General features: G+C 50.5%; 2 protein-coding genes and 1 long non-coding RNA gene across 10 annotated transcripts in view; 2 read left to right on the forward strand and 1 right to left on the reverse strand.

Annotated features, from left to right (window-relative positions):
• The window catches only part of ELAVL1 (ELAV like RNA binding protein 1), a 58,812-nt gene extending 43,258 nt beyond the window's left edge, over positions 1-15,554 (forward strand). The window contains exons 7-11 of one of the 7 annotated variants that reach the window (XR_005827407.1): positions 160-8,478; positions 9,462-9,910; positions 12,518-13,279; positions 14,691-14,822; positions 15,067-15,554. Coding sequence is in view for 1 of the 7 variants with exons in the window: in XM_040590610.1 (XP_040446544.1) it covers positions 160-232 (73 nt within the window). In the remaining 6 variants the exon portion in view is untranslated. Of the gene's footprint in view, positions 1-159; positions 9,169-9,461; positions 9,911-12,517; positions 13,280-14,690; positions 14,823-15,066 lie in introns of those variants that run through there. The other 6 variants (XR_005827408.1, XR_005827409.1, XR_005827406.1 and 3 more) reach the window with 6 other exon arrangements.
• Positions 3,001-25,788, reverse strand: LOC121086625 (excitatory amino acid transporter 5-like). 2 transcript variants are annotated; one of them, XM_040590578.1, is made up of 11 exons: positions 25,052-25,788; positions 22,663-22,742; positions 20,505-20,717; positions 19,708-19,750; positions 19,191-19,413; positions 16,592-16,691; positions 16,155-16,388; positions 14,530-14,724; positions 13,812-13,946; positions 11,546-11,645; positions 3,001-11,439 (listed from the first exon to the last, which is right to left on the reverse strand). In XM_040590578.1, exons 1-11 carry the CDS (start codon positions 25,226-25,228, stop codon positions 11,305-11,307), a joined length of 1,635 nt encoding a protein of 544 aa, XP_040446512.1. In that variant the 5' UTR covers positions 25,229-25,788; the 3' UTR covers positions 3,001-11,304. The 2 variants fall into 2 exon arrangements, with proteins under 2 accessions (XP_040446512.1, XP_040446511.1); XM_040590577.1 differs by having other exon boundaries at positions 3,001-11,442.
• On the forward strand, positions 16,142-19,182 carry LOC121086644. The gene is made up of 3 exons (XR_005827413.1): positions 16,142-16,248; positions 16,346-16,554; positions 17,361-19,182. It is a non-coding gene; the product is annotated as an uncharacterized LOC121086644 (long non-coding RNA).
• Positions 25,789-26,094: the final 306 nt, after the last annotated feature.

Here is a 26,094-nt window from a genome sequence, read left to right on the forward strand (position 1 = left end):
TTGTACTTTTGTCACATGTTCATTACTGTTTTTGTTGAGTACTTGTTTGGAACATACTCATAATGTTTTTAAATGATCCATGGTGAAAGGTGATGTACTTCAAAATAGAACTAGGCTTTTACTTAATTGTCATATTTTGTCTTTTTTTTTTTCCTGCAGGAATTGGATTATTATTGTGCAATTTGGAATTTGGTATTTTTTTCAGAAGAATCTGGACTGTGTTCATGAGTAGTTACTCCACTAAAGATTTTGTTACTTGTAGCCTTATTAGAAAGGTGGAATTAAAAGAAGGCGCATGATTTCCTTTTTATTTTTCAGGAAAAAAATGTTGTTCTCTCTGTCTTACGGTGTTCGTCCTGATTAAACCAAAAAGCAAGCCCAGCTACACTATTACTCAGAAATGTCTGTTGAAGACAGCTCTTGGGAAGAAGAAATCCATCGGTCTTCAGGTCAGGCAGGGTGCACTGGTTCCTTTAGGAGGAACCTTCATCTGATGCAGGATAAGGCATCCTGATGTCGTGGCCACAGGGCCACTTTGTGCAAAGTCACCTTTTTAAGAAAGGCTGAGGAAAAGCCGTGTCCTCTCAGCTGGAAAGAACCCGTACGCTGCTGTCGGCTCGGAACACTCTGTATTCAAGTCTTAGTCCCTTTTTTCACCCACGCAAATTTTCAAACTTTTGATCAGTTGAAATTGGCTCCTCCTGAGTTTCAGCAGCTGCCTTGCTGTGTTCTTCAGTCACAGAAATGATCGGTCTCTTTTCAGAGCTGGGCTAATTATCATACCTTTGAGGCGTTGGTTCTGATTTTTCCCTTAATGACTTACCTGTGAAAAGGGATGTAAAATAAGAAAAAAGTAGTCTCTTGTATATGATAACATGGAATGGATGGTGATGCTCTTTTTTCAAAAGGAAACCAAAAGATTTAGTGCAGACCTGTTAACCCCCACTTGGAGTTTCTGGTTTTTTGCAGAATTCCCAATAAACTCCTGGCTTTAGACTCTTCCCTCACTTGCTCTGTTGTGGGGACTGTTGGGGTGTCACCCCCTTCATTTCCAGAATACTAGGGTAGAAAAAAAAATAAGGGGGGGGAGGGGGTGGGGGGAAGGTGTTAAATTGTGCTGATTTCCATCTTACTGGTACATCAGCAAGCAAGGCACAGGAAAAACCACAAAGACAGGATGACATTTTTTTCTATCTCCAATCTTTAAAAAGCAACATGGAAAAATATTAATATTGGGAATGTCCTCCTGGGTCACGTTAATGTAAAAAAAACCCAGTGAGGGTTTTGTCTCCAGCAGTGGCAGCAAGAGCAGCTATTTAAGGAAAGGACGTTAAGCCTGGCCACCATCCCCTCTTCATTCCCCTCGTGCTTCCCCAGCACACACAGCAGTTGGATGTCAGAGGGGCCCTGCCTGTTCCACTCATACCTCTTCTCCTTTTGCTTCTTGGTTTTTGAATCTACTTTACTTTTCCTTACACTGTCTTCTGCTTTCATCACTTGCTGACAGCAGGAGACTGGAAGAAAAAGTGGAACGTTTGGGGTAACTTTTTTACGTGTGTGTGTTACCCGTGTGCAGTTGAATGAAGGTGAATAAATAGCAGCGTTCCACTCTTCGCGCTGTGACATGTTTTCTTTGTTTATTTCCTTTTAAAGGATTTATGGATAGAAGCAGTGAACTTAGCAAAATGGGAAATCTGAATCTAGTTTGTCAGAACATAAGATCTGTGTTTTAACTGTGACAAATTTTGTTGCAGAAACAAAATATTTGCCAATAGATATTTTTTTTTTTTTTGCCAGAAGTTATTTGTTTGAATTGTGAGCATAGGACATACAGCTTTGAATGTTGAACTTTTCAAAATGGATTGACCTCTCTGCAGAGCTGTAGCTGGAGCACTTACTCTCAAGAATATGTCCTCAAACTAGAAATTACAAGGAAATTCACTGAGTTTAATAAAAATTAGTTTGGGGCTTCCTGTGTAGGTATCAGTGGACCTCTAAATCTTACTTTAACTGAAATTGTGTTTGAATGTGTCGGAACAGATTCCGCCCCCGAGTGCATGCTGCAGCCAACGTAGCATTCAGCCCGTGTGTGCTACAAAGAAAGATGATAAAGGAGAGAGCAAAGCAGCAACGGGCTTAGGAGCACTGTTGAGTCAGCATAAACGGTGCTGAGCTGCTTCCTTCTCGTAGACTTTGGTAGGCTCCAGCTCAGGGATCAGGGAAGGAGCGTGCGCTCGCGCTTGTGGGATTTCCAGGCTGCATTGCAGCCTGTGTGCAGCCATGGTAAGTAAGCGTGCGTGCTTCTCTAGAGTCATGGCACAAACAGTTACGGTCTCGATCTAACCAGACTTCCAAAATTTGGGATGAAACATTTTTGTGACCATACATCCTACTTCACCTTTCTGTCCCAGATGGTTCCTGCTGCTTTGCATCTTCCAAGAGACGCAGTACACGTACACGTGTATCCCTGTGCGTGCATGTGTGTATGACAACGTATGTAGACTCTATTTATAGATACTTTGTTTAGAATCCATGTGTCTGTCTGTTAATTGTCTGTATTAGCATTGTGTGTCTGCTGTGTTGCACATATATGCTATTCCACATGCCTACACAGTATGGAAGTAATTAATACAAAGATGGATATCCTTAAAAATCCAAGTTTTGTATAAAACTTTATAAGGTGTTGTTAAAAACAGTACAGTAATATGATGAGCAAGCTATGGAAGTTTAAGAAAATTAATCTCCAGCTGGATGAAGATTTAACATCCAAATTTTTATCAAGTTTCTCTTGAAATAACTCTAGAAAATGGCCACATCTATATATTATATCTTAATATTTCTCAGCAGTGGTCCTGAAATGCACAATATCACTGCTTTTCAGGGAGCACCTCCCATTCGCTTCTCCCTGTGACACAAAATGCCATCACTTCTTTGGCAGTTGGTGACTTGTGAAATAATTTTCCTTTTGGTTTAAGCCACCTTTACTACTTTTCCCCCCCCCCCCCCCTTTCTGTTTTGACCATATTTCATGGGCCTTAATATTTTAATCCTTTCTTACTGCAGGAGTGGAGGAAGGAAGACAATTCAGCTTCGAGAAGGACTGTGATTCTAGTGAAATGGCAGTGACTGACGGCGTATGCCATGGCACACGGCTTGGTTGCCTGGGGTGCATCCCCAGGCCCTACTCCCTCCACCCCTATCACTGGATTCCAGGACAGATACCCTGGCTGCTTGTGCTAGCTTAGGTAAAACACACGGAAGCCTTGCCCAAGTGTCTTAAGTGCTTCTTTTCTGCAACAAGGCAAAGTTAAGGTTTGAGCTGCAACACATTTTGATGTCTTTGTCTCGGTCAGTCACTCAGCTGGCTCGTAAGGATTTGCACCGGTTGTTTTATCGCAGCGTCTCCAGTGCTGTGATAGTTCTTAGGGAGCGTTCTGCCCGTCCTTATTTGCGTTCTGTGTTATTTACACGCAGTAATTCTCAAAGGCAGTGCAAGAGATGCAGGGCGAGGTGGAGTCTTGTTCTGAACCTTTGTGCTTTCCCCTTGGTCTGGGTGTACAGCATGCTCAGCTGGGCATGTTGGAGCCTTGCGTGCTGTTGGACTGCCGGTGGCCTTGAGGGAGGAATGTTTGCCCTGAATTTGGCCTCTCCACATTCATAAAAAAAAAAAAAAAAAAAGTACTGACCTTACAGAAGAACAGCTCTAATATCCGCTGCATGGAATCTGATTTCCCAAGATACACTCTGGGTTTGGGTAAGGGAATAATGCAAGCTGGTCATATCCAGGAAAGAACAAAAAGGGAAAAGGACAAGGTTGGGGGGGGTTTGTTGAATTAGTGAGATTAAGCAGCCTGACGTAATTTGTGAAACAGCTTTGCAGAGAGTAACTCAGTGATGGTCTCGTAGCTGCTGGGTGTTAAATGCAGCGGACGGAGGGTGTCTGTGTAGGAGCATTAGCAGCAGTGCTCAATGTCGGTGTGGGGCAGTGAGCTGTTCCAGTGGGAAATCCAAGTCATTTCACTTGTTTGCTCAGTGGGGCAAGTGGGCGGCGTCTAAATTGTAAGTAAACATTTCATTGTCCAGATCAAAGGAGGAAAAGATCTGTGTTGCCCTAACGAGAATGAGGATGACAGGGTTTTGCTCAGAAGCATCTGGCTTTTGTAGTAGATGTGCTAGAATGGGATCGTCTCGCCTGCTGCTGCAGCTGCTGCTGCTGGAGCTGTGCTGTCAGCTGGGCTTCTTGTTGGAGCTAGCTGAATGAGAAATTCCTTCCAGTGGCCACACTTCCATACTGTTGGCACTCATATCTGTGCAAAAGCTTAATAGATTATGAAGATGATGTGATACAGCTTCAGAAATGTTTTTGTTGTGAGAGAATTTTAGATACTGAAGTCCTAAAAACAAAACAAAACAAAAAACCAATAATAGTAATTCTACGCTATTGTAGATGTAAGTGAGACTCCAAAGGTGAATTCTGGATATCGCTTTAGGTCATGGTGTAGCTATAAATGCTCTCAATTTCCAGCATCTTACACCAGTCCTCCATGATCATCTGATTTGTACTGGTAAAACTGTTGGTAGGATTTACTTAAACTGGCAGCACGGGAGGGGGGAAGCTCAGAGTGGCCAGTTAGTGATTTCTCTCACTTCCAAACAGGCTGGAGCAGGAGAGAAGCTGCTTGGATGTCTCGCTCCCAGGTGCTGTGTGCGAAGGGCTCACGTGGGAACAGGTAGAAGGGCTCAAGCCTTTTGCTGTGCTGGTAGTTTTCAACAGAGCCGTCCTGCTTTTCTCATTCTGACAACAAACCGGTTGAGTGGTTTGGTGGATTTCTAGCTGGGGACTGGAAGCGAGTGTGACATGTAAGTGGAGGCTATAGCGAAATGAATCATGCACACAGAGAAACCTGTTGAACAGGCAAAATTTTCAACTTCGAACAGCTTAACACCTCTCTGGAGTACAGTTAGTGATGGCATCGCAGTGGTAACAGGCACAGTTTGCTGTCCAGAGCCAGCCAGGGGGTTGGGGTGCTCATCACCGAATTAATGTCCTTGTCAGAATTGCCTCTGTAAGACTGGCTTGGAGCAGCGTGTTCCTGATTGAGTTGCAGATGAAAACCAGAGGCTGTCCCTTGGGTGGGGGGCGCAGGGGCTCGTGTAGCTGATGGAGCACCTTGCTGTGGGTGCTGCCAGGGAGCGTCGGGCATTCATCCAGCCCCTGTGGCCAGAGACCTGCTGAGCCGAGGCAGTTCTGTCTGTCCATGACTCCTCGTAGCTGTGTCAGCAGAGGCACCTAAGCCTGAATTCTTCATTACAAAACAGGGTGTCATTATGAGACCAGTTTTCTTTGTTGGGGCACCAGGGTGCCGGTGTGCCTTATCCCCAGCCGCAGCCTCGTTCAGAGGAGCTGGAATTGCGTGGATGCAGGGGCAGTGGTGGATGTCCTCGGTGGGTTGGAAGGCAGCTACAGTCCTCCTCAGGCTTTCCAATTTGTTGTTGGGTTGGTTTTTTTCCATTCTTCTTCCTGAACGTGGTTTTTTTATTGCTATTTGAGTACTTTGAAGTCCGATGGCTATCACAGTCACTCTCTTTGTCTGATGATGGTGAGTGGTAGTTGTATATCCAGCTGTCAGGGCATTCCAGACACCTTTCTGTCGGTGCTTTTCTTAAAATAAAAACATTTTCTACAGGGCTGTAAAGTCTACGCCGTTCAAATTCCTCACTGAGCTGCACCTTGTTACACTAGCAAGAATGTATAGAAACTCTCAGAAAATTCAGAACGTCAAACAGGCGTGAGCTTTGTTCTTCAGATTGCGCTACTACTTAAAGAAATGGTCAAACTTTTACATATCTTTGTAAAATAAGGCTGCTGCTGTGTACTTAGCTTCCATTTTCATTAGACCCCTTTCTCAGCTTCCAGAAGTTGATGCTGTAGTTTGGAAGGCCAGGACTGTAGAGCCTAAGATTTAAGGGGGGTGGGGTAGGTGTCAACATTTTTATTACAAACAGAACCCATGCAAATGAAGAAATAATCAAAGTTAGGAACATACCGCTTGTAAATTAGGGAAGGTAGAACTTACTAGCTTGCGTAACTGAAATGCTGAGCCCTTGCATTGTGCATTTTGAGTATTCTACGTGTTCATAGACTGGTTTTGTTATTTTGGTTTGCCTTTTACTTTGCATCACTCTTAATTCCATTCTAGAGAACTTTGGTTCAGTAAGGAGCTTAATACGCTTAAGTCAGTGACACCTAAGAGCTGCAAGCAAAGGGATAATGAAAGCATATACCTTGTTTTTTATTCTGGGGTTAGAGTACAGGACAGTAGTTTTCATTTTACACCAGTGAATTTGAATAGTAAAGCAATGATGCTAGGCTCTTTCCATCTTAATTTTTACTTTTTCCACCAGGGTCTCCTTATGTAGCATAAGACAAGCTACTCGATTCTTCTGATTTTACTCCTCTTCTGACCCATTAGGTACCATCATCTGATTTTTTTTTTTAATCCCTATCTTTCAGAGTACGTGTGTGGGTTAATCGTTACAGTTTCTTTTAGCACTTTGAACTTAATATTTTAGTTGCATAATGTTTGGTCATTAGAATAACACAGTTATCCAGGTTATCCCTGACTGCTAAGCCAGTGTATCCAACACTAAATAGCTACTCGTACACACCCTGTTCCCAGCCTAGGTCTAGAGGCACGGGGAGCAACTGCATCTTGTGTTTTCTCCAGTAACATAATTTTTACTAGCTGTCTCCCCAGATGGAGAGCGCACATTGCAGCCCGGTTGTGTTGGTCTTGCTAGTGCACTTGATATTCCTTGTGGGGATGTGCTAAAGAAAAATAGTCAGGAGCCCAGAGCTCTTGCTTGTGTATTGGGAGGTGAGAAAAAAGATCTTGGGAGGGCACCTCTTCTGGTGGGACTGGGGGAAGAGCTGTGTGTTTGGATGCACTGAGGACGGGATGGGGAAAGGAGGAGGGGATTTAGTTGGTTTGTGTCTGCCTGTTTACAGGGTTCTTGTGTGTTTCTCTGGTTGTTTTATATATTTTTATATATATATTTATATATGGGGGGGGTGTGGGGGGTGTGTGCACCTTTCTCTGTACATCTGGTCTGGTGCTGTAGAGAGGCAAGAACTGGCAGACTGAAAATGCCCCAGTACAGCGAGGAGCTTGTGGTGTTCAATCTTGAGCAGCGTGACTCAGCTGGTTATTTCTGTTGCCTGATGCCTAGCTGTGTCACAACTGTGAGACTTAATTTGGCTCCTGCTTACTGAGCTGCTGCTTTTGCTAGATCATAAGGGGAAAGGGAGTTTTGCAATCGCAGATTTGGAAGGTGATATTATGCAGGTCCCTAGGTGAACTAAGTGTCTTACCTGTTCTCTGCATGTATTTTTTGTACCTGGTTGAAAAAGCAAGGGTGTTGAATGAGTACAAAGAGGTGTCTGCTTTTGTAAATCTAGTTATGCACAAGTGAGTAGTTGTTACTTGCAGAGGATATGTACAAATGTTTTATTTCCTACTGAAGAGTTCACGTATTGGAAATGAAAATTGGTGCTCAGGTTGCAAGAAAACACAATCTTGAAGAGCAGGTAATAACTGAATAATAGATGACTGGATGCAGGCATCCTCTCGGGAAGAATCAACGATATATAAGCAGCAGAAACTAACAATTAAAGGTCAGGATTGGCGTTCTGTTGGCATGAGGAGGAGAATGATGAGGAATTTAGCCTGCCTACAGCTGTGAGATCAGCAGCGGATGTCTGCTGGGCTGTAAGTGCAAAGAGCATTCGTTCTGCCTGTCTCCAACAATCGCAGCCTATCGAAGCAAATAACTGTTTGGCGTTTGGAGGACGGACAAAAAGACAGCAAAATGGAGTTAAGATGTGGAAAGACAGTATACTGAAGGTGGGGGTTGTGATACTGCTGTTATTAATACTTTAGCACGAGAGTGTGGTTTAAGGTGATGCTTTGCAGATGATTGAAGACTTCAGGAGTATTGAAAGGGAAGCAAGGAAAATGGCCAGATACCCATTTTGTTGTGGTTCCGCTCAAGGAAGGACAGTGGGTAGAAGATCTCTGAGGTGAGATGGCCAGGTAAGTGAAGCAGCGAGTTTTGGATTGGGTGTAATGTTTCAACCCTGTCATTCTTTTCTCTCTGTGTCAAGCTATGGTTTGGGTAGTCCGTGTCTCAAAATCAAAGCCAAAATCTGGTCTTACAGAGTTTGAAGGCTCAGCATTCTAAAAATAAATACCTCTGCTCAGACATGTATTTTAGAGTGGGATTCATCCTCTCGACTCAAGCAATTAAAAATCTTGGCGCCCAGTCCAAGCCCATCAGTAAGAGACTTCAGAAGACAATTCAACTGCTGCTAAAATGTATGAGATTTACTGCTGGTGGAGGTGCCTGTCTCTCACTGCTGACCACAGGGGACTTCACTTGTGTATGTTAAATGAGACGCATAACTTCTAGAAAACCAAGGTAAGTGTACATTGCACGCCTGGCGCCAGGACATCTGCGCTTGCACAAGACTAGCTGACTCCTGACATGGATTTTGGAGCATCTCACCCAGGGATGTTACGGCATCCTTCCCGTGCTGAACACCTGGGCGGTTTGCACATGGAGAATGTCCAAACACGGTGAGATGCAACACGGTACAGAATTGCCCAGACTTGTTAAGAGCCAAGCTAATGAGTCCGTCAGACAGCTCTGCGCTGTGTTCGGCGCTTAGCTGTGGAGTAATGCGCTCTGCTGGGTGCTCTGCACGGTGGTGGTGTGTCTCGACAGGAATCCTGAGTGCCCAGCAAAGCTGCAGATGCATTTGAACGCTAGATAAAGAATTTCTAAAGTAGAGCCGAACGTTTGTTGTGAATGGGTTGCAAATGATGCTGTGAACGCGGGCATTCCCGTGCCGTGTCTTATTTTGCTGTCGTCCCACTGCAACTTCAGTAGGATCTACTGAGTTGGGTGGTGGTGGGGAGGAAGCACCTGCCTGCAGTAAGGGCTGAAACGGTTTATTCTAGAATGTTTTAGCATCACAGCAGACAAAATGAGAAGTTCCTTAAGGAAATAAGTACGTACAGTGAATCGTAAGAGAAGAGGCAATGACAGACAACTCCCAGCACACATTCAGTAGCGAGCCATTTAGTGTAGGTTACATACTGCTAATTTTAAAAAAAAAAAAAAAAAAAAAAGGTAGTTAAGCCATATATATCACTTAGAGCTGCTTTGGAAGTCTGACTTTACAGAGGAACCTGGTGTTTTAATAGATTTAAATAAAGACTTTGAAAACTTCTTGTGGAATGGAATTTTCAAAAAGTTATTCTAGAAAACTTGCACGGAGTAATTTTGCCACGGCTAGTATTTTAAATTAAAAATTGGGAGGTTTGGGCCTTTTTTCACATGTTGTTTTGATTTTATTTTGCCACGTGCTACAATACAGTTATTTTGTTCTTTTTTTTCAGTTTCAATAAAACACAAACCGAGGTACTTTTTTAATCTGAAAGAAAGGAAGGTAGCAGCGCGCTCTACTGACTATATAGCTCTTCAGATGTTGCTGTGCTACACTGTACTATGGTTTATACATCCTAAAAAAGATGTACAAATCGTATTAAAGTGAAAATCCCTGATCAAAACTTACCCCTTCTAGAAATTCAGATATGTAAAAATAATTTGTGCTCTGGAAGACATCTCGTAGCACAGAAAAGAACACGTTCTTGAAGATCAAGGCAACTTAAAACTTGGACTGTAGAAACACGCTGGTGTCTCCTGCGGGAAGCAAACCCTCAGGCTCAGGGGTCAGTTTGCTGCAAATTCATTTAAGTTTAGTGTTTATGCGGAGCCACATCCTCAAGTTCCACCAAAACCACTGGGGAAATGTCATTCCCTCATCAAAGCTCGTATGGCCAAACAGGTGGGTTTTCTGCCAGGCTTTGGGAGGTACCGTGATAAACCCCATCATAAACCATTGGGGCGGGAGGGATGAGCTGGGATGCTGCAGGGAGCTTGTCTCTTAAAATGCGGTTGGTTATATTTCTTTTTTGCAATATCATAACTGCACCTGTTGAAGAATAGTTGGATGCTGGTGGTTAAAAAGGTATCAAAAAACCCAGGAGGGAAGGATAAGAAAGGCCAAAGTTAGCAGCGGTACCTGCCGCTTACCTTGGCCTTGATTCTGATTTTTTGAAGGCTTTTAGAAGTGAATGGAAGACTACTCGTTTTTGTGCAAAAGCTGGTTTATGATATTTAACAACTTCTGCTTTTCATTTGGCAAAAGTGGAATTACCTTTTCTTCTGAGTTAGAAGATATTTTAAAACCTCCGGCTCCAGCATGAAAGGATCATGCACAGGAAATTTTTTTCTTTATGTGCAATTGGAGAGTAGTTAAATGATGTTAGTGGGAGTTTAAGCTGCTTCCACGAGTCTTAATGCTGCAGCAGTAAAGACAAAGCAGGAGGGACAAAAGGGATGAGATGGCATTTTGAGAGAGAAATTAATCCAGTGACATGAATTGTTGGGACAAAAGGCTTTTGTGGAGAAAGCTGCCCTGGGAAGCCTGGATTTTTAAGGCTGTAATTGGAATTTTAACTTGGGGACAGATCCTTAGCTGGGGAAAATTTCCACTGTTGCAATTGGGCCAGGTCAATTAGTTTCAGTGTAATCAGAGGGCCAGTAAAAACCCGCGTGCAGCTGGTCCTTCCACCCCTGCGGGTACAGTGGCTCTCGCTGTCCGCGCCGGGAGCCGAAGACTTGGACCAGCTGTGCCGGCTTTGTGGAACGGCTGGAAAAGCCAGTTCTGTCCAACCTGAACTTTGAGCTCTAGAGAAAACGTTGCTTAATCTTAGTTTTTAGATGAGAACCTAGTAATAACAAAAAAAGCAAGTATCTTCTTTTTTAAAATCTCTATAATAAAGAAAGTGGAACCTTATGGAGTGCAGCCTGGCCAGCAGATAGGGGCTGCTGACCTAAGGTGTCAGATTTTGTCCCATCTCTACCGCTTTCTCATCTCGTCCAGTTTTCCAGTACCTGCTCAGCTCCCTAACCTTTGAGAAGAACGGAGCTTGAAGAAACGTGAGGCATAAAGCCCTCAGCTCCCTGCCAGGGCAGCTGGGTCCTCGGCTGCGGGGAGGAGCTGGTCCCCTTCCCCCTGCACACAGGGGCTCCTCGGGGGCGTCCTGGCACGTCCCACGGTCTGCAAAGGATGGAGAGGGGTTTTCCATTCTTTATGCCAAGTAAGGCCTTTATCTTGCAGAGCAATGTCAGCGTTTAGCACCAAGATCCCGTTCCCGGGAGCAGGACCGGTGTGACCTACACCTGACAGATGTTGTACTGAGCTCCTGTCTGATCAAACAAACTTTCTTCGATCATTTCGATCACATTGTCTTTGGGATGCAGATGGGAGCTCTCTGCTGAAGGAAACTTGTCCGTCTTGCTTACTGTGTCCTGCTGCAAAAAGAAACAAGTAGTTTTAATTTCTTAAGCGAGCCTGTGCGGGGTGTCTGTGCAGTCCTTCTGCGTTCCCCTGCTCCCCTGGACAAGCTGTACGTACCGTGGGGGTCTTTGGGGCAAAGTCTTTCTCACAGACATGTGCTATGATGCCAGCAGCCAGAGCATCACCGAGGACGTTGGTCATAGTTCGGAATCGATCCCTAGAGGAGAGAGAGCTGTGAGGATGCAGTTGGTGGCCACGGCTGATGCGCCCAGGATCTTCTATGGCTTTGAAATATGTTGTAGAATCGTGGTTTGGGTTGGAAGGAGCCTGGAAGCCCACCCAGTTCCAGCCCTCTGCCATGGGCAGGGACACCCCCCACCAGCCCAGGTTGCTCCCAGCCTCATCCAACCTGGCTTTGGGCACTGCCAGGGATGGGGCACCCCCAGCTGCTCTGGGCAGCCTGCGACAGCATCTCACCCCCCTCACAGTGACAATTCTCTCCCTAATATCTCCTCTAAATCAACCTTCTTTTAGTTTAAAGCCATTCCCCCTTGTCAACCTTTATCCCTAACGTCTTGGCCACTGGTTTTGCAAAGGGCAGGTGGAGGTGGCTGCGTTATTGCTCCTGCAGTGCGGAGGGACAGCGGCACGTGCGATGGCTGCAGGGCTGGGTACCACGGGGCGCCTTCTCAGTGCATAGACCTGTCTCTTCTACCTCCCAAACTGATGCTGGTGTCATTTTTGCTCAGCGTGGGGATGAGCTGCCACACCAACTCGTAAAACTCCTTGAGAAGCTCTTGCTGGCGCAGCCGCAGCACCACCGTTGGCCCCCGGCACAGGGATGCCAGTGGCGTGGGTGCCCCGTGGTGATCGCCGACGGAGCTGACCCTGTGCTCTGATGTTACAGCTCTCCCCTGGGAAGTTAAGCTTCCTTTTATATGGAAGAAAGAGAAAAGCAGCCGGGACGCTCGCTGTTTCTCTGCCCAGGGTGGCTGTGAAGTGCCAGCCAGCCCCCCACATCTCAGCTATGGAGAACTCAGTGTTTACTCCAGTTTTTCACCAAGCTGATTTGCTTTGTTTTTATCCTAGTACTTCAAAACGGCAAATTTCCATCTGTCTGGCTTCTCTTTGTCGGTGACAAACGTAACGAACCATCCGTTTTGATCTCAAGATCAATCTGGTCTTCATCCAGCAAGATGAAGATGGTCTGCTTGGAAGGTAGGCTTCCTCCGTGTTGGATGCAGTCCTTGGAAAATGTCATCCTTGCTTTTAGAAACTCCAGCAATGTTTTATTTCTGGTGGCATATGGGTTTAAGAGAGAAGTTGCTTATTAAATGCAGGAGGGGGGGTTTGCTACATCTGTTCAGGAGCTGCCTGATTTTCTGCTCTGATTTGGTGTGCAACCATCTCGAACTTTACCTTGTTACTGTTTTGACATGACATCTGTTCCTCTCCCCTTTCTATTTTTTAATTGTGAAAACGCCAGTGTTTCAGAACTGGAAACAGCAAACTGGGTGAGCACGTATTATAAATAATTAGCAGTGGTTTATGGTTTATCATTGGTTTCTCTGATTTGTTTTCTTTTTCTTAGAGATTGTTTTCTTAAACACTTGCCTGTTTCCACCCCTTTGGTTGCTCTCTTGTGGTGGTAGCATCTTTCTGGCTAAATTTTAATTCTTCGTTCTGTGAAGCCAGATACCTTTCCCCCTGCCTTACCTAACGTGTTCCTCTTCCAGGAATAATATTCCACCAAAACAAGTACTGTACCGTCCACTTGGCTTTGGCTTTTGTGGAGTCCATCCTCCTTTGCTGACAGAGTGGACCAGAGCTTGGAGAAGACCAGGACTGGAGGTATTTTAGGGAATACGCTAATGAGCAGCCTTGCATAGTAATGCTTTGGGAAAAGACCAGGCACCTACTTTCCTCCTTTTCTACCACTCGCTATGGAGAAAAGCAGCGTTCTTTTGATTTCTTAAAAATATAAACATCTCTTAGGTTTTGTTACTTGTTTGAGACCTCCAACAAAGATGTGTTGTACAGTCGGATAGGAATTTAGATGAAAGATCAGGACAAGCCGGGATTTTAGACTGGGGACCGACCTTGAGAGGGTGGCTGAACACCATCGCCACGTCCAGCCCGTACGAGGCACCGGGCAGCACCCTGGGACAGAAGCACCTCGGGGCAAACACTCCTCCAGGAGATGTAGTTATCAGGGGCTATTTCAAGAAAATAATTGGAAAATGAAGAAAGACTCTCACACTCGGCTCCTGGCCTGGTTCTGTGACCCCTCGGTCTCCGTTTGCCCCCGTGAGAGCTGCTTCGGACGTGTCATCACGAAGCGGCGCTGAGCGCCTGCCTGTACCTGCCTCCCGAGAACACTTACAGCGCCCAGTCCACTGCGATGATGAGGGTGATGTCATCAGTCGGCAGCCCCACAGAAGTGAGCACGATGACCATCGTCACGAGTCCGGACTGGGGGATGCCGGCCGCCCCTATGCTTGCTGCTGTTGCCGTTATGCTGCAAAGCGGAGGCAGCCACAGTTATTGTTGGTTTTTTAAGAGAAAAAGGAAAAAAAAAAGCACGTTTGCATGGCAAAGTTATTCCTGTATGGAAGGATTGGACCTGGCTGCCTCCACCTTCCAGCTCCCTGTTGCTTGTCCCACTGTGCACCGTGGCCGAGGGCTCGCGGCAGGTACCCGGCACCGGGCTTACTTATTTTCACCTAGAGAGCTGCTTTATTTTCCTGTTTATAAAACGATATTACATGCCTGTAGGGGAGTAAATTAAACCTGCAGAAACCCTCTGTGCTAGGATCATCCACGCTGCTGCAGGTGCTGACCCGCTCTAGCCGTGCCATCAGCTCCCGGTTGGCTTTTGCCTATGGGCCAAGCCTTTGATCCTGCGCAGCCTGTCTGGGTGCAGAGCCCGAGCCCTCCCTGGTGCTCAGCACGGGGGCTGGGGGGTGCTGCACCTTCCCCTGCACCCCGGCTTTCCAGCCAGGTTTGCAAGATCTGTGCCAAACCAGAGAGGTGTGAGCGATGATTGTGTCTGTACCTACGACAGAGGGAAATAATTCAGCTGCTGCAAAACCCCCGTTTACCTTATCGTTATAATTTGTCCCAAATCCAAGTCGTATTCGTTGACCTGGGCGATAAAGATGGCAGCAACCGCCTCGTACAGCGCGGTGCCGTCCATGTTGATGGTGGCACCCACGGGGAGGACGAAGCGTGCCACGCGCCTGTCGATCCTGTTGTTTTCCAGGAGACACTTCAGGGTGATGGGCAAGGTTGCGGAGCTGCGGAACAAGGAGCAGTCAGTCAATCCCTGCTGCTTGCACCGGGCTTCACGGACGGGAGGCAACGCGATGGTGCAGGGATAGGAGTTCTCCTGCCGGTAAGTGCGGCGGCACCGGTACGGGGGTTGCTGCACCCATCAGTGCTCAGCCGGGTACTGGACGTGCCTGGCCATGCCGCGCGGTGCCGTGTCCGAATGCCGGGCGTTCAGCGTGCACCACGGGCTCTGCCTGGCTCCGTCCCCCACAGCCCCTCCGGTGTTGGGGTCCAGCCAGACCCCTCGTTCCTCTGCTCCGTGGCTGCCCCCCGTGCTTGCACCCCCTGAGAATCTTCTTTCCATCCAGCACAGAGACCTGAGCTGTCACGCAGGAGCCAGGACAAGGACAGGGAGGAGGAAGACCCAGTGGGAGGAAGGAAACGAGCGTGGAGAAGAAGCCGATGGGAGATGGGGACAGCTTTTCCGAAAGGAGCTGGCTGGAGAGCGGGATGCAACTGCCCCCGCCGTGGGGCTGGGCTGGGGGCACAGCTCCCCCCACCCGTGTCGGTGCGGGGCAGAGACCCTGGTGGAGCCGGAGCCCTGAGCTCAGCCCAGAGCGGGCAGGGGCACCCGCAGCGGTGGGTGCCAGGGGAGGTGGGCACTGCTGGGGGAGTTTGTTGGGGTTACATGAAGAACCAACATTGGAGAGGCCAGAAAAACCCTGCGGAGGCAAATGTTTTCTAAGAAAATGTTTCGGTTTGTGTGTGTCTTCCAGAAAGGTCAGTAGTTCCTAATGTAAACTTTCTTCATTGTTATAAAGAATGTTTTTCAAGGAAAATTAAATAGATAAAAATATGGTATAAAGAATGTTTTTCAAGGAAAATTAAATAGATAAAAATATGGTATAAAGAATGTTTTTCAAGGAAAATTAAATAGATAAAAATAATCTAAAATTATAAAATCTTAACAAAAGTAGACAGCGCTTTTCTTTGGAGGAGCTTGGGGTGCGTAGGAGTTGATTTAAGATTTTCAGCAAAGCTTTCGGAAGAGCTTTTGTTTTCAACTAAAACCCAGGGTCAACCCCCCTGCATTGTTCTATAAAGCACCTACAACCCTCCTGTTTTGAATTATTGGCAATAAAACTGGCCGCAGCAATTGCAAGAAGCACACGGGCACACAGCCACCACTGATTTACTTGGGGGAAAACCCCAGGAGAGGGTGAGCGGAACGGCACTGCGGGCTGGCTGAGTCCGAAGGCACCCTGAGGCCCTTCCCCATCCCGCTTCCTACTAAAGCTGGGAGCGATCCCATTTCAAACAGTGCTGGAGCATCATTTTTCTTTGCATTGCAGCTGTTTTCCCATGGCTTGCCCGGCTGTACACACGGCCGTGCCGCCCTCCACTAACCCAGGTGCCTTCCCGGCTGTATCCGCAAATTTCACCCACGTTTTCATACCTGGAAGATGTAGCTAAGGCGATCAACAAGGCTTGCAGTATCCCCTGAATGAAAACAAAGGGGTTTTTCTTGGTGATGAGGGTAAAAAGCAGAGGTAAGAGAATGGCTCCGTGGATGAAGAGCCCTGACACTACTGTAATAGTGTATAATCCCAGCTTCTGCCCAATAACCGATGGATCTTCCATCTCCAGGATCTTGCCAGCAATGAGAAATACGATGCCAAAGGGGAAGTACCTGCAAAGAAGCATAAAAAATCACTTTACGAGGTGCAGGAATCATTGCTGTGCTACACAAGGGTCATTACGGTGTTTGGTACCATGTGGTCCAGTCGTGGGCAAACCCACCCAGTGACCACATTGGACACTTGCAGCCATCAGACCGGTATTACCATTAGATAGAGGTAAGAAAATAACAGAATGAACCAAAACCAGGTTTACCAAACTGCCATTGAGACAATTTTCATAACGGCTTCGTTCAGGCACTGGCACACGTTAACCAGCGGGGTTCCTCGCTCACCCATTTTTCCCAGGAGAAGTCCTGCAACCAAGCAGATGGGTTTAGTTACTCACCAGGAGTAGCGTCTGTCATGCCAAGCGTCTCAAGGTTCTGGTGGTCACCCAGTGTGGGTTTCACTGGGCAAACTCCCAGCAGGTCAGACTTAATACCAATTTCCACATGGTCTTAGAGGTCGCAGTAAGTCTCTGCTCCCAGCAAATACAAGCAAATGGCCTTTTCTCAAAAAAAAAACAACCCACCAAACTGCACAAACTGGCACAAAATTGCCCAGTGCTGAATCCCGTTGCTTTGAGGAGCAAGGAGGTTTCCCAGGTACCCATTGAGCAAAAGAAAAATGAGTCTCTGAGCATTTGCCCATCTAGTTTCCAGCCCAGCACCTGTCCTTTCTGTGTGGTCCCATCAACTAAAATTCCTTCTGAAGCACAAGGGTCTGCTTCAGTCTGGGAAGGAAGACAACAGTCAGAAACTTGTCTCATCCCTCTTGTCCCTCTGGGCTGAGGGCTCCTGGAGACCCTTGGCCGGTAGCTGGACCTCGTGGCTTGCACAGGAAAGAGATGAGATAGGGTGACCTTTGTCAGGACTTTGAGAAATGAGGCAAGGCTTGGCGTGTTTAAATCTCAGCTCTCTGGATATTCATCCAATGTTTTGTGGTCATAACAGCTGGTTTGAAAGGCATCCCTTGCTCTTCAGGTCCTCCAGAGAGCTGCTTTGGAGAAGGTGACCCTAGCAAATGGACGGGGTACTTCAAGGAACTTTTAAGTTTCTTCCCTTTCCTGGATTTCAGAAGCATTGGAGATGGGTGGCAATGCTTGGTGTCAGCCATCGCTGGAGCTGTGGTACCATCCACAGCACGGACACGCCAGGTATCCAGCGCCTGCTGCATGGACACCTTGGTCTCAGGTCCAGAAAAACTGCCTAATTTTGGAATCGGACACAAACACCCTTTGCTGAGATCTCACCCAGCTTCCACTTGGCCTCCCCTCCTTGCTGCGAGGAGGAGCTGATCCCATCTCCCATGGCACAGGGCTGCATCGCCTGGCCTTCTCTGTCCGTCCCCCTCATTCCCCCCCCCCTTTTCTGCCAGGCAACCCCCGCCAATTTGACACCCCCTGCAGTAAAGCTGCCCCTGGCTGTACTACTGCCCTTGTCCAAGCTGCCCATCCCTGGTGCAGGTGCTGATGCTCTGCTGGTCTGTGGCTTCATGGAGCTCTGACCCATCCCGTGCAACACCCAGGAAGAGCAGCCGGGTGACCAGGGCTGGCTTGGGTGATCCTGCCGCATCCTAACCCAGCGCTGATCCTCACTCCCACGCTGGCAGGGTGCTGGGGTGGAAATCCCAGAGGAGAAAAGCGGCTTCTCCGTGCCTGTTTGGCTGGGCAGGAGGAGGACACGTGTCCGTGAGCAGGAGCTTGGCGCAATCCCTGGGTGTCTGGGTCTGCAGATAGGGTTGGACCCTGGGCCAGGAGTCTGCCATAGCCGTCTCTTTTGTCCATAAGGATCTTTACGTGGATCTGTCTCTTCCCAGTCTCGCTGTGTCCGTCTCCTCCAGGCACTGGCTGTACCGTGGCCATTAATACTGGCCACGCTCCGGCCCCGGTGGCAGGCTGGCGCGCTCCGGTGCTGTGCTACCCTCAAATCCCCTAATTGGCTTTTTGGTTCCTTATACACTAAATTCAAGCTCTTTGCCCTCATCTCTTAATCTCCACGTAATCCTGACCCCATGCTCATCCCATCTCCTCCTACTCTTTCCCATCCTGATTCGTCCCTTCCTTTCTCACTCAGCCTCGCGCCCAGTGTCCTTCTGCCTTACGCTTTGAGTCAGCTCCGAGTTCCTCCTTCCCATGACTTTCTCCCCTTTAAACCTTCTTCCTCCCTCTCCCTCGCACGTGTCCTCTCCATCCAACCTCTGCCCCTTCCCTCCTGAGATGGCTGCAGAGCACCACGGCCCCGCAGGGTTGCAAGCTGCTCCACGCGGGAGGTTTTCTTACCTTCTCCCGAAAATCCTGTTACAAATTTCCACACGTTTGTGACCACGCACTAATTCTGACCCAGCTTCCACCCGCTGCCTGCCCAGGGAGTTTGGACACTGCCAGTGGGGGGGGGGGGGGGGGGGGGGGGGGGGGGCGGCTCACGCCCTTTGTAACAAGCTGGGCCACCAGGAAACCTCTGCAGAAGTTACAACTCCCCTCAGCAGACTTCGTAAGAAGGACTCGCCAGCGCAACGTTATGATTTGAAAACCCTCAGGACCTTGGGTGTGAAGGCTCCCATGGAAAATCCAGGAGGAAAACAGCCTCCCGCATGCCCAACCCCTTTTTTGAGCTCCGGTATGGATGGTGCCCTCAAAGGTGCTGGTACAAGCTCCCCACTGTGCCCCGTTCCCCAGGGACTTGAGCAGTTAGAGCTCAAATAACCTTGTCCCTCAGCATCTCTACATCGGTGGCCACAGCAGTTGCCCCCCCGTGGCTGAGCAGCCCTGCAGGCTGGGGCACAGCGCCGAGCCCCCTCTGCACCGCGGGTACCTATCGTTGCTGAGAAGATGACGATTCCCAAGACGTTCATCTCGTTGTTGGTCCCCGGCAGAGTCCTGTAGGTCATCTCGGGCGACGGCGTCAGCTCGAGGAACACAGGCCGATGAATTTCAGGGTTTTGGTCGTCGGGTGCAAAGTAAATAAAACTGAGCGATTTCGCTGGGATCTTTGGCAAGACGGGAGACTTCACCACCGGGACAAGAACGGTTCGGTACTGGAAGAAGAGCAAAGCAGCGAGGTCAGGGTCCTGCTGGCAGGGGGCTCCACGCTGCTGTGAACGGTGCTGGTGGTGCTGGGGGTTCAAAGTTTGCTTTTCAGGCGGTACAAGGTGAAAAGAGCAGCACCCTCCCACCCTTGTGTGCCCACCCTGAGGGGAGCAGAAACCTGGGGACAGGCAGGGTGGGGAGGGAGGGGGCTGGGTTTGGGGAAGAGCCCCCAGGTGGGGAGAGCAGCCCCCCCCCCCCCCCCGGGAGCTGAGCTCCATCCCAGCCACTCACGGTGAACTCACCTGCTGGAACGAAGCTTCGATCAGGTTAGAAGGAAACATGTTCCTGTAAGAGAGCAATGGCGCGGGGGTCAGAGCACCCTGTGAGCCCCCAGGGAGCAGCCTGGGGGGCGCCTCGTGGCGGGGCACAAGGCCAGTGGGAGCCCCCTTACAGCCAACAGCAGCTGGGTGGTCTCTGCGAGGCTGGTGGTGAGGAGAGGCTGGGAGGAGGACGATGGGCAGGACTGGGAACCGACTGGACTCATGGAAAACCCGAGGCCGGGACAGACATCAGCCCCTTGCACAGTGCAGGACCCCCTGGAGCAGGATGCTCAGAGCCTTATCCAGTCGCTCCAGTGCCTCCAGACCTGGAGATTCTGCCCCAGCCCCCGGGGCCGTGCTGCACCCCTTCCCCAGCGAGCTCTCGTCCATCCGCTGCCTTAATCCAGCCCGCAGCCAGCTCCGGCTTGCTTTTCCCTTGCTGGGGGCTGCAGGGCTTGGCACGGCACGGCTGGGGGGCGGGGGGAGAGCCCCCGGCCTTTGCAGGGAATTTTAATCCCTCTGTTCCCTCCTGCTGCACCACGCTTTTCTGGTGGCTCTGGGAGGAAAGCTGGAGGGGTGACAGAGTGGCCAGAGGGACATGTGTGGGGAGAAACACCCCCACACACCGCTGGGCTCGGGGCTGCTGGTGCCTGGTCAGCTTGGCCGACGGCTCTCCCATTTCCATCCTGGTGTCTCCCAGGAGCCCAGAGCCTTGTGGGAAGATCTTGGCTGTGAAATGCCACCGTCAGTTTGGCTCCTCATGAAATCCTGCAACATACCTGATCAAATCCAGTAACGCGTCGGCGGAGCTGAGCACCACTTTCCCCACAGAGTAGTTGTCCTTCTGGGCAGCTGCGCCGGGGTGGATGCTGACCACGAGGATGATCCCGACAGTCACTGCCATGAAGGTGGTCCAAAGGTAGTAGGTGATGGTGATCACCCCCATCTTCCCGCAGGCCTTGGAGTCCATGGTGGCCAGCCCGGACATGAGGCTGCAGCAGAAAAGATTGTGGTCAGCGTCTGCTCCCGAAACTGCACAGGATGCATCTGATGGGGAAAAGCTCCAAGGTGGGAGAAGTTGCTACAGACATTTTCTTAACCAAAGCTTAAAGGCATCACCAAGCTCTTGCACATCCATGTGCCTGTGCCTGCAGCATCTCACACCCAGGATGGCCTTGGGACCCCCCAGGCTGGACTGCAAAGCGCCCCAAGTCCCTTCTCAAGGTCTGGCCAAGTTTTCTGTTTTCTCCAAAAGATAAGAAGTAAACGTTCTTAGTGGACTTTGATGGTGAAGAACTAGCACTGCCCTTTTCTTGCGTGACACTGTTCTCTTAAGTCTCCGACACCCTGTGCTGCTGCCGTATGTCACTGCGAACGGCAAAGAAAGGTATTAGCAAGGTTTATAGAATCGTGGTGGGGACAGACCCCACGCCCCGGGGAGAGAGCTGCTGGTTCAGACTCCATGTACACATAAGCTTTCCTAAGAAGTAGCCCATAAGCTACTTTTAAACAAAACTGCTCTAAAAATAGGGAGGGTATTACAGGCTGCATCAGCAGGGGTGCTGGTACTGGGGGCAAATGGGACTGCTGGGGGGCTGCAGCGTGCCCCGTGTGCCCCCAGCCCCACACCGAGCTCCTGGCTGCTGACTTTCACCGCTCCAGCCCCGCCCCCCCCCCCCGGGGCTCTGCAGAGCCTGGCCCAGCCTGCTGACAGCATCTGGCGGTGGTCCAGCAGCCCCCCAGTGGGACGTGATAGAGATGGGGGCTGAGAGGGTTAATGCCACCCTTGGGGACACACAAGGGACGGGTGGCTGAGGTGGTGGCCTGCCCACAGACCCCCTCCAGCAGCCACATGTCCAGGAGGAGAGAGACCCTGGGAAGCTCAAGAGAGGCCACAAAAGCAACGCGGAGGTGGGTGACGCTTTCCAATATGAGGCTTGGGGAGCTCCAGAGGTGAGCCCTGATCTGGACAAATCCTTCCCCACCGTGTGCCCAGTCCCCTCTGGGACGGTGTGTAGAGGGAAGACACCACTTCACAGTCATTCAGTAATTAAAAGAAGAAAAAAACCTGGTTCAACGTGCAAATCAAATCCTGGGAGCCCTGTGCAAATCCCGCATCCACAGGCGGGAGAGGGGTTGCCTGGCATGAGCCAGCACCACTGAGCTGCGAGAGGCTGAGAGCATCCCGAGAGCCAAGGAAGACCCAGGCAGTGGGGCAGGGGGTGTGAAATCCTGGTGGGGAAAAGAAAGCAGCTCAACAAGGGCTGATGCCAAAAAGATCAAGTGGGGCCAGGATAGAGCCACTCTGCTCCCAACAATAAAGCAAAGGCAAATGAGACAGCAAGAAATCTCTGAAAAACAATGCAGAAGTGACACGTCCTCGAGGGAATGTAGAGCTAATTGTTTGGGTCTTTATAACGAGCATGTGCCAGCAATTGTTTGAATTATGTAAATCCATATAAGCTTTTCAAGACCTTGCTTAGACTTTCTAGAACTGGACAGGCTCATAAAAGTGGGGTTTGCAAACGCAGACACAAGACTGAGGGGTGCTTGTTGTTTCTACCCAAACTATCTCAAAACGCTCTAAGTAAGGAAATCTGCTTTGCATTTAAACAGCTGCCCATCACCAACTGCCCGGGGATGGTCCCAGCACCGCCAGCTGGCTCAGCCCAAAAAGAAGGGAAACACCCCAGGCAGCGCAGGTGTCTGACCTGGGGGCTGGTGTCTACCAAGTCCGGGTGAGGATTTCCATCGCTGGGAAATCATGGGAAAGAGATGGACACCAAGCCAGGGGATGCTGCTTGGTACCTGGCTGCTGCAGGCCAGGGTTATTCTCACCCCAGGCAGTTGGGGAGTGATCTTCTCCAGGGGGGGTCACAGGGCAATCCCCTGGGTGCGATGGAGACGGTACTTTAGAAGCAGAAGATGATGTCTCACCTGGAGGTGATCAAGGGCAGGATCAGCATCTTCAGCATCCTCATGAGGAGTTCTCCAGGGAAGGAAAAGTACTGCTTCTCCTGCAGGTAGAGCAGAGCTGCTATGTCAGGTGAGAGCTTAGCAGACGCTAATTGCAGTTTAAGGGCTTGAACTTGATAAATTTGCCTTTTTCCCAACCAAACGCAGCTCTGAGCTGGGTTCTGAGACGGCAGCCGCTCCTTGAGGCACTCAGAGGTGCCGTTTCTCTGGCTGTCCCTTAACAGGAGCTGGGTCAGGGGTGGGAAATACTGGCCACGTGGGGAAACCTGGCTGTGAACCGGGAAGGGCATGTGAGGCTGGTCCCCTCCCAAAAACATCCATGGGGTCCACCACCCTCTAGGCCATGGTCCCCATGGCCCCACCGCTGGCTCCTCCTGAACGCTGTTGCTCTTGTTGAAGAGCAGAGGCTCGACCGCGTGTGCAACGGTGCCCTGGTGCCGGCAGCAAACGGTGGAAAAACCTTGTGGCTGCAAATGGCAAAGCCGAGCTCGGGGAGAGGCCAGGGTGTCCGGGGGTGTCCACCCCATGGCGTCTGCCCACCCCTTGCATTCCTCACATGGGTGTGGGGAAGGGCTGCCTGGAGAGAGACCCCCGAAGCCAGGATTCCACAGCCATGACCAAGGGAAGAGTGAGGAGTCTGCGAGACCAGCAGCCACCTGGCCAGCATCCCTCCCTCCCTTCCTCCACCCATCTCTCAGGAGCAGCCACCATCCTTTTGGCTGCTGAGTTCCTGCTAGGCCTCCATCCACCCACCCCTCGCTCCATCAATCCACCCACCCCTCGCTCCATCAATCCACCCACCCCTCGCTCCATCAATCCACCCACCCCTCGCTCCATCAATCCACCCACCCCTCGCTCCATCAATCCACCCACCCCTCGCTCCATCAATCCGTCCATCCCTCACTCCATCAATCCACCCACCCCTCGCTCCATCAATCCGTCCATCCCTCACTCCATCAATCTGTCCATCCCTTGCTCCATCAATTCATCCATCCCCCACTCCATCAGTCCGTCCACCCCTCACTCCATCAATCCATCCATCCACCTGCCCTCCCTCCCCTGCTGCCCCCCAGCCCTTGTGCCGCTGTAGAGGTGCCACGTTGCTGAGATGGCCCCAAATCGAGCAGGTACTTTTGGTTACTCCCAAGTAACCAGCCCCACTGGGCTTTAAGGGATGCCAAACTATTGCAACCAGTGCCCCACCGGCTGCCCCCGCACTGAGCCACCCATGTGGCCCACGCACAGCAGCTCCTGTTGGGCACAGCCATGGGATGCCCAGCTGGGGGCAAGGAGCCCCCGATTTGAACAGCATCTCTTTTGTCAGGGGGTGTCTCAGCTTCGTGGCACTTCCCCAGGCAGGAAGGAAAGTGGGGACCGGCTGCTCCACCCCTCGTCTGCGGATTCTGGGACAAAAGGCTCTAACAGAGAAGTGGCTGCTGGGGACCAGGTGCGGGGCTGTGGCAACAGGGCAGGACAGGAGGGGGGCAGAGGACGGGCGAACTCGGTGCATGGCAGGGCGAGGGGCAGGAGCCCCCAGCCTCAAGCCCAGTGTGGGCGGCTGCTGCGCTCTTGCAGGTGTGTGCTGGGATGCAGGGAGATTACACCCAGCCTCAATTAAGTAACAAGATCATCCCTGCTGCGGGCAGTGATGCTGAAGTGCGTAATGGAAGTGGCAAGGCTTTGCTAAGTCCTAGCGAGCGTCACTGGGAAGTTCCAGCGCTGGCCGAGCTCTCCCTGAAGCAGCATCTCTCCTCCCGGGCTCAGCCCCGTGGATTTTAGCGCGGTGACATTTAACAGCACGATGCTCCTAGAAAGTGCTGAGCAAACACACCTCATTTTCTCCAATGCATTTGTCTCCAAGGTTCCTCAGAGGAAGGTGACCCCTTGGAGCCCCCAGCCTCTCTGCCAGCCACATATTGATTTGCTGGGCCCTCTCCAGAAAGTGGAAACGTTCTTTGGTTGAGCATCTGAGCAGCTGGGCACAGTAACAGCGGGAGCTTACCCCTCACACCCTGCACTGATGTTTGGGTTGGGGGGGTTCTGTTACTGAGCATCTAGCAGCCAAGCATCCTTCCCCCCCTTCCCATCCCCACCCCACCTGAAGGCTCCTGCAGCCCCACGGGGTCCATCCCGGAGCCCCCCACTCCCACCTTTGGCATTTGTTGGCAGTTTTTTGGTAAAAAAAAAAGTCAAGGGGAAAAACCTGCCCCGAGAAGTGGTTTTCTTGGGCAGGAGCCTCTGCTTTTGGGGTTGTGCCCATGTGGGTCCTTGATGGTGATGCCTGGCTGGCACCAAGGCTGGTTGCCCCAACCGCCCTGCTCCATCCCCTTGCTCCCATCCCCGTCCTTACCAGCTCCGTCAGCTCCAGCACCCGCAGCAGGAACCCCAGCAGGCACCCGGTGGCAACCGACAGCATCGACAGGGTCAAGAGGCCATTTTTATGCCAGAAAGCCTGTACCCACTTCCAGATGTGCCGGAAGGTGGTGGACAGCGAGTTCAGCAGAGCTCTCCTGACCCGCTCCCACATGTTTGTCCTCAGCTGTCCAGGCGATGCCCCTTGGAGCAGCTCCCGGCGCTCCGCATCGCCCCTGGATGCTGCCGCGCCGACGGACCCCTGCCCTTTGCCGGGAGCCCAGCGCTCCAGCAACTAATCTCCGGGACCAAAAGCTTCAGGGCGATGTGGGAGCCTTTCCCGTAATGGAAAGTGACGTCTTCAACTGGTTAATCTGTGCTTGGCATCCCGCCTGTGCTGGTTAACCAAACCCTCCCCGGTTAACCCTCCGCCCCCCGGGGCAGGGGCTGTGTGCTGCAGGCTGGGTCAGGGGTTCAGCCCTGGAACCCCCATGCCATCACAGCTGATCCAACAGGATCTGGGTCCTGCCATCAGAGGCTGCCACGGGGGCTGTGCTCCCACCGGTGCTGAGCATCCCCCACTCCTCCCCCACATCCATAAAGGCTTCGTGAGGGCAAAGCTTGCAGGGGCAAATCGCTTCCCAAGAAACTGGAGAATCCCCCAAGGTGACCTGCTCATCCCACCAGCCTGAACATTCCCCCAGGAATATCTGCCCCAGCAGACCTGCCCCCCAGCAGCTTTGTAGGGAAGCTGCCTCGAGGCTGCAGGATGCTGCTGGGACTGATTATTATGTCGATCACCATCACTGCCCACAATATTTTAGAGTATTTCTGTGACCGGTTTTACTCCGGAGTCTCACTGGGGCAGAAGAGCGGTGCAGGAGGCAGCTGAAGGATGAGGTGGGTCAACGCCCAGGGAAGGAAGCGCTATTCCCAGGCTGAGGATGCTCTGGGAATGGGAAAATATTGAAACCTCTCTGAATTAAAACCTCTCTGGCTCAGATTTTACCCCCCAACCAAAAAAAAAAAAGACCATGAAAC

The sequence above is a fragment of the Falco naumanni genome, chromosome 4 (assembly GCF_017639655.2).
Source record: "Falco naumanni isolate bFalNau1 chromosome 4, bFalNau1.pat, whole genome shotgun sequence".
Lineage (NCBI taxonomy): Eukaryota > Metazoa > Chordata > Aves > Falconiformes > Falconidae > Falco > Falco naumanni.

Coding starts and splice junctions, on each gene's coding strand:
- LOC121086625 (XM_040590577.1), bottom strand. CDS start 25,228: ATGTGGGAGCGGGTCAGGAGAGCTCTGCTGAACTCGCTGTCCACCACC. Junction 20,718..22,662: donor CTGCCCTTGATCACCTCCAG/GTGAGACATCAT, acceptor TTTCTGCTGCAG/CCTCATGTCCGGGCTGGCCA. Junction 14,725..16,154: donor GCCTTAGCTACATCTTCCAG/GTATGAAAACGT, acceptor CTTGTTCCGCAG/CTCCGCAACCTTGCCCATCA.